Source organism: Notamacropus eugenii, chromosome 1 (assembly GCF_028372415.1).
Source record: "Notamacropus eugenii isolate mMacEug1 chromosome 1, mMacEug1.pri_v2, whole genome shotgun sequence".
NCBI classification, from domain to species: Eukaryota; Metazoa; Chordata; class Mammalia; order Diprotodontia; family Macropodidae; genus Notamacropus; species Notamacropus eugenii.
Window position 1 is genome coordinate 443,670,882 of NC_092872.1, and position 13,176 is coordinate 443,684,057.

General features: G+C 42.6%; 1 protein-coding gene across 7 annotated transcripts in view; it reads left to right on the forward strand.

Moving 5' to 3' along the window:
• The window catches only part of MRRF (mitochondrial ribosome recycling factor), a 65,175-nt gene extending 54,031 nt beyond the window's left edge, over window positions 1-11,144 (forward strand). For 4 of the 7 annotated variants that reach the window (XM_072631822.1, XM_072631820.1, XM_072631823.1 and 1 more), the window contains 2 exons: window positions 1,256-1,415; window positions 6,224-6,403. In XM_072631822.1, coding sequence (XP_072487923.1) covers window positions 1,256-1,415; window positions 6,224-6,403 — 340 coding nt within the window. Of the gene's footprint in view, window positions 1-1,255; window positions 1,416-6,223; window positions 6,404-6,650; window positions 6,794-10,432 lie in introns of those variants that run through there. The other 3 variants (XM_072631825.1, XM_072631826.1, XM_072631824.1) reach the window with 2 other exon arrangements.
• Window positions 11,145-13,176: the final 2,032 nt, after the last annotated feature.

Consider the following 13,176-nt stretch of genomic DNA (forward strand, 5'->3'; position numbering starts at 1 on the left):
AGCCCTCTTCCCTTTCTCATGATGGGGTATCGAATGTTCTGACACGGTGTTCTGTTGTGGTTCACTGTTTGCTTTTCAGAATGCTCCCTCTTCCATTGCTCCTTAAATTCCTTTAAACTTTGAGGAGGGAGAGTAAGAGTGGAATAATAGGAGCAACGAGACAGGATAACTCTCAGGGAATCTTGAAAAATCATCCATCTTAAATCCAGAAAGTTTGCAGACTATAAGAATGCATGGTAAAGTACTATTTAATGATAAGAATCAGGTGTTCTGGGAATCAGGGAATGTAGACTCTAATCTAGTCAGGAGTCCAACTCTACCCCTGATTAGGTTGTGTGATTTTGGGAGTTTCAGTTTGGGAGTAATAGTTTTTGTACTTACTCATCACAGAAGGTGATTGTGAAGCAAGTCAGATAGAAGCTGTGAAGCAGCCCTGTAAATAGATAAGCACTGCTGTTGGCCTGGAGTGGAGTAGGGAACTTCCAGGGAGAAAACTCCGTGCACCAAAGCAGATGGTGACACAGCCAGTGTGTGTCTTGGGCAGGACTTGAACCCAGACTTCCACTACTTCCCCCCTCTTCTCTAGCCCTGCTGAACTACTATTACCTTATTCTAAATCATATTACAACTATTGGTATAGATGTCAGTTTTCCCCCCTTTTAGCTTTTTAAGATCAGGAACTGTACCCTTGCATCTTTGTATCCTCACTAACAGGCAGGGGGCCCTATACATATAAGTCAGTGCTTAATAAACACCTGTTGTATTGCATATAATGCCTTATGTCCCCTTTCTTATTGGATCTGCCCAATATTTCTGTGTGAGAGTGCAAATATTCTTGTCCCTGTGTTAAAGATGAATCATAGAACCATAGAACCATAGTACTCTTAAAGGTCACCCATACCCAGTCAAAAACCTCTTCTGTCATATGAGTAATGACCATCCAAGCTCTCCTTGAAACTGAGGCTCAGAGAAAGTCATGTAGCTCTTAAGACTTTACACCAAGCCTACAAAACATGCAGTCCATGCACCGCTTTCAGGTAGCCCGAGAAAAATGTAGAGGATGTAAAATTGACCGATAAAACATATTGCCCATGGGCTGCTTTGGTGAGCTGTATGTTGTGCCCAGTGTTTCTCTATATAGGCATGATCAAACTTTCTTGCTCTTATTTTTCTCTTTTCAACAGTCCCTACAATAGGAAAAAAATGTCTGGCTGGTTTTTCTTAATGCCCCCTCATCCTCTTTCTTGTTGATCAGAGTTACCAGGGAGCACAGAGAAATGCTGGTCAAGCTTGCAAAACAGAACACAAACAAGGCTAAGGATGCCCTGAGGAAAGTACGGACAAATGCAATGAATAAACTGAAGAAATCCAAGGATACAGTGGCTGAAGATACAATTAAACTAATAGAGAAACAGGTAATTGCAAACTGTACACAACAGCTGCCATAAATGCCATGTGAGACAAGCAAGGGGGCAATAATTATAGGTCTCATTATAAAATACTTTATGTGTGGCAAAGTGCTGTCTTCACATCATCCTAGTGAAGTCAGTAGTACAAACATTGTTCCCATTTTATGGATGAGGAAACTGAGGCCTGTAGGGGGAAAGTGACCTGCCCAAGGAGCAGAGCCAGAACTAAAGTGAAGGCTAGAATGTATGGGAGAGAAGGATTGTTGAACTTTTGATCTTGGAGGGTCCTTAAAGGGTTATCTAGTGCTACCCTCCTATTTTACTTCTGAGGAAACTGAGACTCTTAAACATTAAGTGACATTATCAAGGTCATATAGGTAGTAAGTAGCAGAGCTGCTGACTCCAAATTCATTGCTCCTCCCTATGATTCCTGGGCCTTCTAGCTAGAAGGCATTTAGATTCAGGGCCATCTGAGAGTTTTGAAGAAAGCCGGGCTTTAGGAGACATAATTGCATTAAATTTTTGCAGTGCTTTGTGCCTTATGGTGCACTTTCCTCATAGCCATCCTAGATGATAGGTGAGGAATTGAGCCTCAGAGTGGCCAAACGACTTGGCCTGGTGACTGTCAGACCTTCCTTATTTATCAAGTGCTGTATTAGCCTCTTGCCCACAGCAGTAGCAGCAAAGGCAAGAGACCCACAAATGCTCCAAGAAGCTCATCGGGTACTGAACCCATGTTTTAATTGGTAAAGAAAACTCTTGCATGACTAAATCTGCCCTTTCTCCAACTTAGAGTCTTAGTTGCTTCTTTTTTTGGGAAGTTAAAGGACTTGCCCAAAGGCAAAGGCAGAACTTGAACCCAGGTCTTACTGGCTCAGAGGCCAGCTCTCTGTGTTGCTTTGTTGTCTGTTGAATGTCATATTTTAAAAATATAGAAATAATGTTAAAATATTGCTGAAGGAACTTTAGAACCCAAAATGTCAGGACGTAGAACATAGATCTGGAATGGACTTTTAAACATAGAACATAAACCATGGAATGACCTGAAAGGGACCTGAAAGATCATGTGTAGTTTAGCACAAGCCCTGGTAGCTCTATTTAGCAGTATGTTTTTTGCACACAGCAAGTGTCTAATAAATATATGTTGTATTCTTTTATTATGAATAGAGGTCCTATGTACCTACTGTTTCTGACTCTTTAAGCCAATTTCCTCTTCTACAAGGTGATGATTTCTGAAGTCCCTTCCAGCCCTCAGTCTGCGATCATCTGTAATTGCCTGTTGTAAGACCAGTCTCTCCACGTGGAGAGGCCCACCACCACTACCACCGGATTGGCTACTGGATAATTAATTTTTTGGCCAAAACAACTCAGGAAGACAACTACTAAATCATGGAGGAATTTTGAATTCTCTTGGTTGTGGGGAATACCCATAAGGGTAAAATCATGAATCTTTTGAAGCATACCTTTGTTTATGGTTTCATTTCCTCCATTCATCATGGAAAACATTGAGTTTGAGTTTTTGCTGATGAGGCAGAGGCCAGCAATAATGCCATCAAAGGGCTGTGATTCTTTGTGGGGTATTGCAAACCCCTTTCCAAATCTGTGTGAGGCTAATATTAGTTCATTTAATAGTTTGAATTTCAGTAGTACTTTGTAATTTTAAAAAATTTATTTTCTTCATAGTAGCCCTGAGGTAGGGCAGTACAGGGATTATTGTGTCCATTTTACAGAGGAGCAAATTTTGACCAGAGAAGGGGTCTGACTTTTTTAAGATCCCATGGCAAGTTAGTGGAACAATCTGGGACTCCAACTCAGGTCTTCACACTCTAGCCTATACTCTTTGCACCAAGCAGTGTTGCTTTTCCAGGTATTTTCTTCTATAGTATTTGGCTTCTTTCACAGTGGAGAGGTTGTCTTTACTTCTCTAGAGGAAGGGGTTAACTCTCTACTCTTAAAGATCCAGTTCTAGACTTCTGTCTCTATAGATTTAATTTCCCTCTCCTCCCTCTTTCCCTTCCAGTCTCTCTCAGCCCCTTGGCCTGGCAAAGTTGTGTTGAGTGAGGACTGAGGTCCTCCCCTCTCTGGCTCTGACATCTGCCGGCCTTCTGTTTTACCTTCAATCCATCCTGCTGCTGAAACAGGCCTGCTAAACATGAAAGCACTTGGCAGCTTCGAATGGCGTCTTCAGCCAAGAACCTTTCACTACAAACCTTTCAGAGAAGTGAAGCCACTCAGAAATAAACTAACCGTGTTGCCAGTGGGGACAGAGAAGAAATTGAGTACTGGCTGCTGAGAGGTGGAGGAGAAAGAGGAGGGAAGCCATCGATCCAGGGTGCCAGGAACTTGCCTCAGGGGCTGCTCCTTCCTCTGACTCCCAGGCATGCTTGGGGAAAGGTAGCCTTGAAGGCTGACCTGCTTTTGGAGAGGACTTCAAGTGGTCCACTTCCCTCTTTTTTTGAAGCCCAGCCATGTGCCTGAGCCTGGACCAGTCCAGAAAGGCCCTGGGGGCCTAGCACAGCCTGTACCATACTGGAAAGAGGACTCAATTCCCCCAAACCTGGATTCTTGTCTTTTCCTGCCACTTGCCTACTTGTGTGAACTGGGACATCACTTTTCTTCTCTGGACCTTAGATTCCTCACCCATAAAATGTAGGGATTATACTAGAGGGTCTCTGTGGTCCCTTACAGTCCTGTTCACAGAAGCAAAATTTCAGTTGAAAGTTCCTTTCAGAGAAGAAAGTTAAGTGACTTGCTCAATGTCCTTGGTGACTTTGTGGTCCCACCCCTGCCACAAAAAGAATCTCCTTTCTCACATTCGTGTTCTGAGCTTTCCTCCTCTTCTCCCCTTTTCTGTTCCAAGCAGCTATCCAGCCCCAGGGGCAAGTACTCTGAACCAGGGCTATCACCCCAAGGTAGCACAACAGGCACCTTGCAGTCCCGGAAGGGAACTTGGATTCCTGTCCCAGCTCAGCCACGGTCTGACTGTGTGGGGCACTGTCATTTCATTCCTCTCTGCTTCACTTTCCCTGTCTATAAAATGGGAATAGTGATCCCTGCTCCTATTGTTTCCTAAGGATGTTATGAGGATAAGATGAGACAGTATTTGGGAAGATCCTTTGAAAAGTACAAAGTAGTGTATACAGGTGTATTTTTGTGTTCATTCTGTAACCAAAGATTAAGCTTAAACTGTGTTTTTTCCCAGCCCCTGGGGTAGTGTTCTTTCTTTTTTGTTATCATTCGTCATTTCAGTTATTTATGTCGGACTCTTTATGACTCCATTTAGAGTTTTCTTGGCAGAGATACTGGGGTGGTCGCCATTTCCCTCTCCAGCTCATTTTACAGATGAAGAAACTGAGGCAAGCATGGTTAAGTGACCTGTCCAGGGTCACATAGCTGATAAGTGTCTTAGGCTGAATTTGAACTCAGGTTTTCCTGACTTCAGGCCCAGTGTTCTCTCTATTGCGTCACCTAGCTGCCCCAGTTAAGCACGTAGTATGTGCTTAGGACGTGTTTGTTGAATTGAATAGAAATAGTGACTTCTTGGCATAGGAAACCTCCTGAGTAAGGATGCTTCTGTCTCTGTAATTCGCAGCCTTAATTGTGCAGAGTAGCAGTGGGCACACTGTGTCCGGGGGCCCAGTTCTGCCTGCTGTCTACCTTTGTCTAGCCCTCTAGCTAAGAACGTCTTTTGCATGTTAGGGCAGGCTCTCGTGCACTGAACCTTGGCCCCTAGCACTGAGAAGTTAGATTACCTGCCCAAGGTCACACCATCCGGATGAGTCACATGTGGAATTTGGACTCAGATCTTCCTGGCTCCGAGGCCATGTCTCCGTCCATGGCATCATGTTCTTTCTAGATGTGGAAAATGAAATTATAGGCCATAAGCAGACCCTGGGGTAGAGGGTAGGAAATGCAAGTTTCTGAAGGCACTGAAGGCACTTTAACAGTTTGCATAAGTAGCTGTTAGGTGCCAGTCACTGTTAGGTGCTGGAGGTGATTTTGGTTCACAGAGAATGATGATGTGATCCCTGCCATTTTGTCATGACAGGAAATGGATGTGTAGTGCCATGAAGTAGACCATATTGTGGAACAAAATAGAGGAAGAACGGGAAAGGTGTCAAGTACTGTTTGAAACTGAAGGGCAGGAAAGATCAGTTGTGATTTATCATCATTATTATTAATAGCTCTCATTTACATAATGTCTTTAAGTTTGTAAAGTGCTTTACAAATATTATTTCGTTTCATTATTTCATAGCCTCACAACAACCCTGGAAGGGTAGGTGTTATTTATTATTAGTATTATTCCGATTTTACAGATGAGGAAGCTGAAGTTGAGGGAAGTTAAGTGACTAGCTTAGAGTCACACAGAAATGAGGATCTGTATATGAGGCAGGATTTGAACTCAGGTCTTTATGAGTCCATGTCTAGCTCCCTCTCCACTTTGCCACCTGTCTACAAAAGATGCTGGGATGGGAGAGAGTTAAGTCAAAGAAAGCATGCTAGAGATGGCAACTTTTAAGCTGGACCTTGAAGGACAAAATGGTATTCTTATTCTTGCTGTCCTCCTGGATCCCACTGCCCTCTAGGGCACAGCCTCCCTCCTCGGACCTCATAAAGACTTTTGTTTGCACACCTGTTGATATGTTTATCATATCATATTTTGTACTGGAGGCTTCTCTCTGTGTGTTTAGAAGCAGCATGAGAAGAAAGGGTGCTGGGGGCCTTAGAGCTTTATGCTTGTGAGCCCTTCCCTTTATCATAGTTTCTACAGCTGTAAAATGGGGATAATAATGCTGAACATTACTTACTTACAGGATGATGAAAAAAACACTATACACCTTAAAATGGCAGAGACATATGAACTGCTTCACCTCCTCCTAGATCATAAGCACCTGGATGCCAGAACTTTGCTGTATCTAAACTTCATATCCCTGCCAGTGCCTACCATAGTGTTCTTCACACATTACAGTACGCATTCAGCAAAATGGATTTAAATTGAATGGAGTAATTTTTATTAAAAGGCAGATGGAGAAGCAGAACAGGAGAAAAAAATCAGAATTACAAGCAAGCTGCCCATAGCCCTCTTTGGCCTTGGGGTCTGGCACACAGGAGGAATTCCAGAATACGGATGAGACAGAGGGAGGTGCTGATTGGCTGAGGGAGCATCCTCAGCCCTGCATCTGCTGTTCGGCTGCTCTCTGAGTTGTTTCCTGCTTCCAAACTCCTGCATTTTTTCTTAAGGGCTCTCCAGGATGCCAGAACATGGGTACTGAGAAGCATCCTATCCTCTTACTAGAAGGGTTAATGAGGGAACATATTCAACAATTCAAATATGAAGCACTTTCTATATACAAAGCATAGTGCTGAGTCCTCAGAAAAATAAGGTATGGTCTCGCTTTTCAATAGAATTCATAGTGTGGAAGGGAAATATGGCACATCCACAAATAAACTGTAACATACAATAATCCAAAGTCAATCTGGAGACAAAGTGCTGTGTGAAGTTTGAGACAGGGAAAGGTCGTTATCATTTGGAGGTGAAGGTGGGATAGGAAGGCTTCCTGAAGGAGGTGGCATTTAGAATCAGTGTGTGTGTGTGTGTGTGTGTGTGTGTGTGTGTGTGTCTGTGTCTGTGTCTGTGTCTGTGTGTGTGTGTGTGTGTCTGTGTGTGTGTGTGTGTGTGTCTGTGTGTCTGTGTATGTGTGTCTGTGTGTGTGTCTGTGTCTGTGTGTGTCTGTGTGTGTGTGTGTCTGTGTGTCTGTGTGTGTCTGTGTGTGTGTGTCTGTGTGTCACTGTGAATATGCATATATTAAAGGGTATATATTATCTGGGAGACAGTATTATACAGTAGGAAGAGTGTTGGCTTTGGAGTTAGAGGTTTAAGTCTGGGCTGAACCACATCCTATCTGTATGACTTCTGGCCAAGTCATACTCTCTGGGCCTCACTTTCATTATCTGTCAAAACAGAGGATTTGATTAGATGATGTCTAATGCCCCTTCCGACTTTAAATCTGTCAACCTATAAGCGACTTGCCCAAAGAGAGACAGGTAGTATTTGAATTCAGCTCTGAAGGGTTGGTAAGAATCTGACAGGTGCAGGTCAGGGAGTGAAGGCAGGCCCGTGTCCCCTCCTCCCCCCGTCATATTCCAGCCACAGGGATAGCATGAGCAAAGGCATCGTATTGGGGAGGTGCAGATATTTTTTGGGAAACAGAGTAGCCCAGCCTGGCTGTAGCATAGAGTTGTGAAGGGGAGATGAGGCTTGAGAGGTCTAGTGGCACCAGCTTTTTAAGGGGATTGCCTTGAATTTGTAAGGCCCCCTCCAGCTGTAAAACCTGCAGCCTTTAAGGCCCCGTCTTACAGAGACACAGAGGCAATTCTTGAGTCTTTGAGGACCAGTCCAGTGAAACCAAAGTGCTGCCAGGTCATACCAGGCTGGAAGGACTTCATTAAGAGTTTTCCTTTGGCTGTGTATCTCCTTTGAGAGCCAGCTCAGCTATGTTTGGAGATATTCATTACCCAGTTGGTTATAGGGTGACAAATTGTTTGTCCACAGCAATCTTCCTAGACTGTCTACCAAAGGGCTTGCATATCCACAGCAGTGGAAGAAGTTCCCACACTGATGATGAAATCATACATCTTTGCAGTAAATAGTATTGTTATTAGTAATAATGCTAACCTAGGAATTTAAGGCTAAGGTATTTAAAACTTGGTAGGCAGAAGCTGAGCACTGCAAATTTCTTCATGTACTTGGTTTCCCAAATTGAGCTATTTCAGTAGCTGGGACTACACTAAGGATAACATCTAAGAAGTGTCCCTCAGTCCTTAAGGAAAGAGGGCCTGAAATCATCACTTTCACCAACAATTCCAAGTTCTCCCTGTTTTGACTATTTTGCATATTTTTAGCTTCAGAAGCCTGGCCAATAGTCCACATAAAAAGCCTTGGAATCAGATTCACAGGATCAGAGTTTTTAGAGCTGGAAGGAATCTTAGAGAGCATTTAATTCAACCTCCTTATTTGTAGAAAAGGAAACTGAGGCCTGGAGAGGTAAAATCACTTGCCTAAGGTCACACAGGCAGTAAGGAGCAGAGCTAGGGTTTGAGTCTGGAATTTAAAACCAATGTTCCTTCTACTGTTCTCCATCCTAGAATTAACTTATATTGATACAGAACTTTCACAGCCACCTTTAAATTAGGTACTGCAGGCATTATTAGCCCCGTTTTACAGATGAGGAAACTGAAACGCCAAAAGCTTTAGTTAACAAGCCTATAGTCACGCCGGTAGGAAGAATGAAAGTGAGGGAGAATATCAGTCCAGTTCTTCCTGATTACCAGTGTAGCAATGTATCCACTGTGCCAGCTGCTTTCTCCCTCCCTGCCCTAGGGGAAGGGTTCAGCCTTTGAAGTTCCCTAGGCCCCAGGGGATGTCTGTTATAAGGTATTCCCTTTCAGGGAATATTAGGGAAAAGAAATGCTGGTTCAGATCTCTTAAGGTCCTAATCTTTCATCTTCAACATGTGAGTAAATACTGGGAGAACTCTTAGTTCGGGCACATCCCAACTAATGTCATTAGTTCTTTGAAAACAAGGTGTTGGGTGGACTAGTCATAGGAAATATGTTCCTGGGTGCCCAGAAATTGTGCTATAAAATTTTAAAATAAAATAGGGGGAATTTTACAGGGCCCAAGAGAATTAATCAAAATCCTGAGCCATGAAAGAGGAATAACAGGGTGGGTGGGGAGAGTACAAAAAATGTAATACTCCAGTTTGCTGGATGATAAAATAGGTGGGGGGGAGTAATATGTAATAAGTCTGGAAGGTTTAGGTGGCACCAAGTCATGTGGTACCCTCAAACATCAGGCAAAAGGTTTTGAAATTGACTTAGTAGGTGATTGGGAGCCACTAAAGATTTTTGAGCAGGAGAGTGACCTTGTTAGATCTCTACAGACAGATGATTGTATTAGCAGCAGGATGAAGGATAGATTGGAGAGGAGAAAAAGCAGGGGTGGGAAACTTGTTAGAAGGTTATTGCAATAGTGTAGGCAGATGACAATAGAACAAAGCAGCATTTCTTAAACTTTTGGTCCCTTTATGCTCTTAAAAATTGAATCCCCCCTCCCAAAAACTTTTTTAATTGATATTTATCATATTAGAAGTTAAAATGTTTTGGTGTTATTATGAAATTGGTGTAATTATGAAAATAATTATGGAATCATGAAATAATTATGAAGATAATTTCACCATCACAGACCCCCTGTAAGTATCTCCAGGACCCCCAGGAGTACCCCAGATCATACTTGAAGAACCACTGGGACAGAGAATTATCTCTACCTGATAGAATCTCCTCTTCTTTCCTCTCTTCACTCTAGGGGAAGGTGGGGCCAAGGGTGGAGTGGGGCATGGGGAGTAACATCTCCTCTGAACCTTCCTACCAACGACTATATTCTTTTTTTATATTCAATTTTATCTTATTTTCAGTTTGTAATTCTCACCCTCTGCCTTCTCCCTCCCAACCCTTTGAGAAGGCTAAAAACCCAAAACTCATTACAAATATGTATAGTTATGCAAAACAAATTCCTGCATTAGCCATGTCCAAAAAAAGAAAGAAAAAGAAAGGAGAAAAAATATGCTTCGGTCTGCACTCTGAGTCCATCAGCTCTCTATGTGGAATGGATAGCATGTTTCATCATGAGTCCTTAGGAATTGTGGCTGGCCATTGTGTGGATCAGAGTTACTTAAGTCTTTCAAACTTGATTATCACTATAGTCCTCAGCAGTCATTTTCTGAATGACAAGACCTGATGTTCCTCACCAATCAGAGGGTGTAGGCAGAGGGAGAAATGGGATTAGAAGAGATCTTTGGGTGAGGGGTGGATTTTCGTATGGTTATCACGATATTCATATGGTAATCATATGGTTATCACTAAGGGACATGGGTTGGTGCTTCATCACGGGGGCATCCTTGGATCGGGGGCACTGAATTTGCCTTGATTGGAATTCCAGATTCTTTTGTTGTATCTCACTACAGATTGGACAAATGGCAGATGCCACAGTAGCTGAGATGGACAAGCACTTGGCATTGAAGACCAAGGAACTCTTGGGCTAAGAAAGAAACTCCTGATGAGGCTGGCTGTGGGACATCTGCAGAAGCAGGAGTGTCCGAGGCTGCAGTGTGGGGCCAAAGCTTTGGAGCATCGAAGTTGATTTGGATTCTTCTCTCCTGTGCTTTGTGTATCGCTTTTAGGAGGTGTCCTCTTTGGATATCTTCCTCAAGCCGAAAGATTGTCTCCCGTCTCCCACCGCAGCATCCACTTATTTGGGACTAGACAATCATAGCTCTTAGCTGACCTTGATGTGGAGTGGTTTTATGCTGGGCCTGCCTCCACTAAGTAAATACCTGTAGATATGAAGTATGCCCCTGCCAGGCTCAATTTCCTTCATCTGATGTTCCTGAGGGAGCAGAAATATTAGTAAATGATGACTGTGTCTCTGTCTTCTTTTAAGCACTACCTCAAGGAGTATTTAGTGTGTGCTTATTTTCTTCCTTTAGAATGAGAAAATTGGGTATATTTTGTCTTGCTAATTGCTGCTGAGGTTGAACTCCATGTTTCCTGTTGGGGAACTGTACCTGTAATTCATACTCTGAAGCCAGGCCTCAATTTTAAATGCCTCTGTATTTTGCCTTTGGTGAATTTTCATTGATGAATTAGGTCTAAATAAAATAAAATGAATAAAAACAACCCACAGGGATGAAATCTCTCCCACTAGTATTTGACTTGAACTATCCTTGTTACAATAACTTAAAAAACCCAAAAAGTCGGAGTGGCCCTCCTTCAGAAATTCAGTTAAGTTAGAAGCTAGAGATAATATAATATACACAGAAACATCTCCAGGCACATGAAGTGACTCGCCCACGTTACTGATCCTCGTCAAAGATTGCTCAAGTTAGTGAATTTTATCCAAAGATAAACTTGCCTGAGAAAAAGGAAGATGCTCCAGCGTGGAACAGAGATGTTGAATCTCAGAATCTCCAGATGCTGGAATTGCAAGGGTCCTTCAAACATGCAGTGTTGAAGCTGAAAATGAATAGAAATGCAGTGTTAGAGCAAAGAACACAAAATGTAGGATTGTAAGGGATGTTGGAATGCATTGGATTTTAGAGCAGAATGAAATCTGAGAGCCACAAGGCACCTTAGAGGTCATTGAGTCCAGTTCCTTCAGTTTTATATATGTGGGAACCAAGGCTCAGAGAGGTTGGGTGACTTGCCTGGTGTCACACAGCTAGGATGTGTCTGACGCAGAGTTCAGACTCGGGTCACATCATGCTACCTTTCCGTGGAGCCTCACCAATCTTGGGCAAGTATAATTTCTTCCTGCAGTCCATGAGATGGATGCTTTCTACTCAGTGTCACAACTATAAGACATGTTCCTCCCAAAAGGATCTGATGTTTTAGTGGCTTATAAGCCCATATGAATCTGCTATTGTGATATGGTAGTCAAAAAAGCTAATGAAATCTTATAAGGAAAACACAGTATGCAAAGTGGAAAAGGTGACAGTCCTGCTGTTCTTTGCCTTAGGAAGACCATATTTGCACTAATACGTCCAGTTCTGAGTGCCACATTTCAGGAAGGAGAGTCTCTAGAGGAAACTGATTGGGATTTTGAAAGGGTTTGAGGTGTTGGCATATGCGCAACATTGAAGGAAGAGGGGGTATGGATATTTGTCATAGAGAAGATTGAGGTAGGAATGGAATAGTAGAGTTGTCTTTAAGTAGTTTGAGGCAGCATCTTGTGGAAGACAGATTAGATTTGTTTAACTTGGTAAGAGCAAGAAGTGGCTGAGGGACAGACTTAGGCTTAATGCAAGAAAGAGATTCAGAATAGTTAGCCATCCCAGAGTCAAATGGGCTGCTATGGGCAGGAGCGGGCCTCATCTGAGATCTTCAAGCAAATGCTTAATGTTAGAGGGGGTTCCTGGTCAGGAATAGGTTGGATTCTTTGGCCTCTGAGGTCCCTTCCAACCTTGAGATTCTGCAATAACTGCCTCTAATTAGTTGCTGAAACAGCCCTCCAACAGCAAATAGACTTCCCCCAAATGCAGGATTTTTTTTTTTTAATAAACAGAGGAAATGATAAATTATGTAGTAACTCCACTCCAAAGGCATTTGGTTCTTAACAGCCGAGTCCTCTGTAGTCTTTAAATAAACAAAAAACTTATTTTCTGAACAGACAGGAAAAAAATGAAAGATTTTCTATACTCGGGTTCCACATGTCAACAATTTCTCCCCTGTGTGTATTTTGGCCAGAGCTCTATATCATGATAAATGAATAAAGGAAAACCTCGAGCCCAAGGCAGTCCAGACAGCTCAGCAAATGGCTTTCAGCTGATTACTCTATTTTAGTTGACATTTATCAAATAGTTTCTTGGTCCCTCTCTGTGTCTGTGCTGCAGGGATAGCAAAGACTAGGAAACTTTACCTTCCTAAATATGCTGAGAAATTCTAGAGCACGTGATTTTGTGCTCTTATTAAAAGGGAAAAGCTAGGTCAGGATGGAAAAGCAGGGTACTGTAATGTAAAGAACCCCAAATGGGGTGGGGTGTCAAAATATCCAGATCCAAGCCCCATCTCCCTCTAATTAGAAGCATATCCTTGAGTAAATCACTCCCCACTCTGGACTTCAATTTTCTTATCTGTAATATAAGGCAGTTGTGTTTAGTTGTCTATATGTTAACACTCTCTTCTAAGTTTTCCTCATATTTTTTTTGTTCTG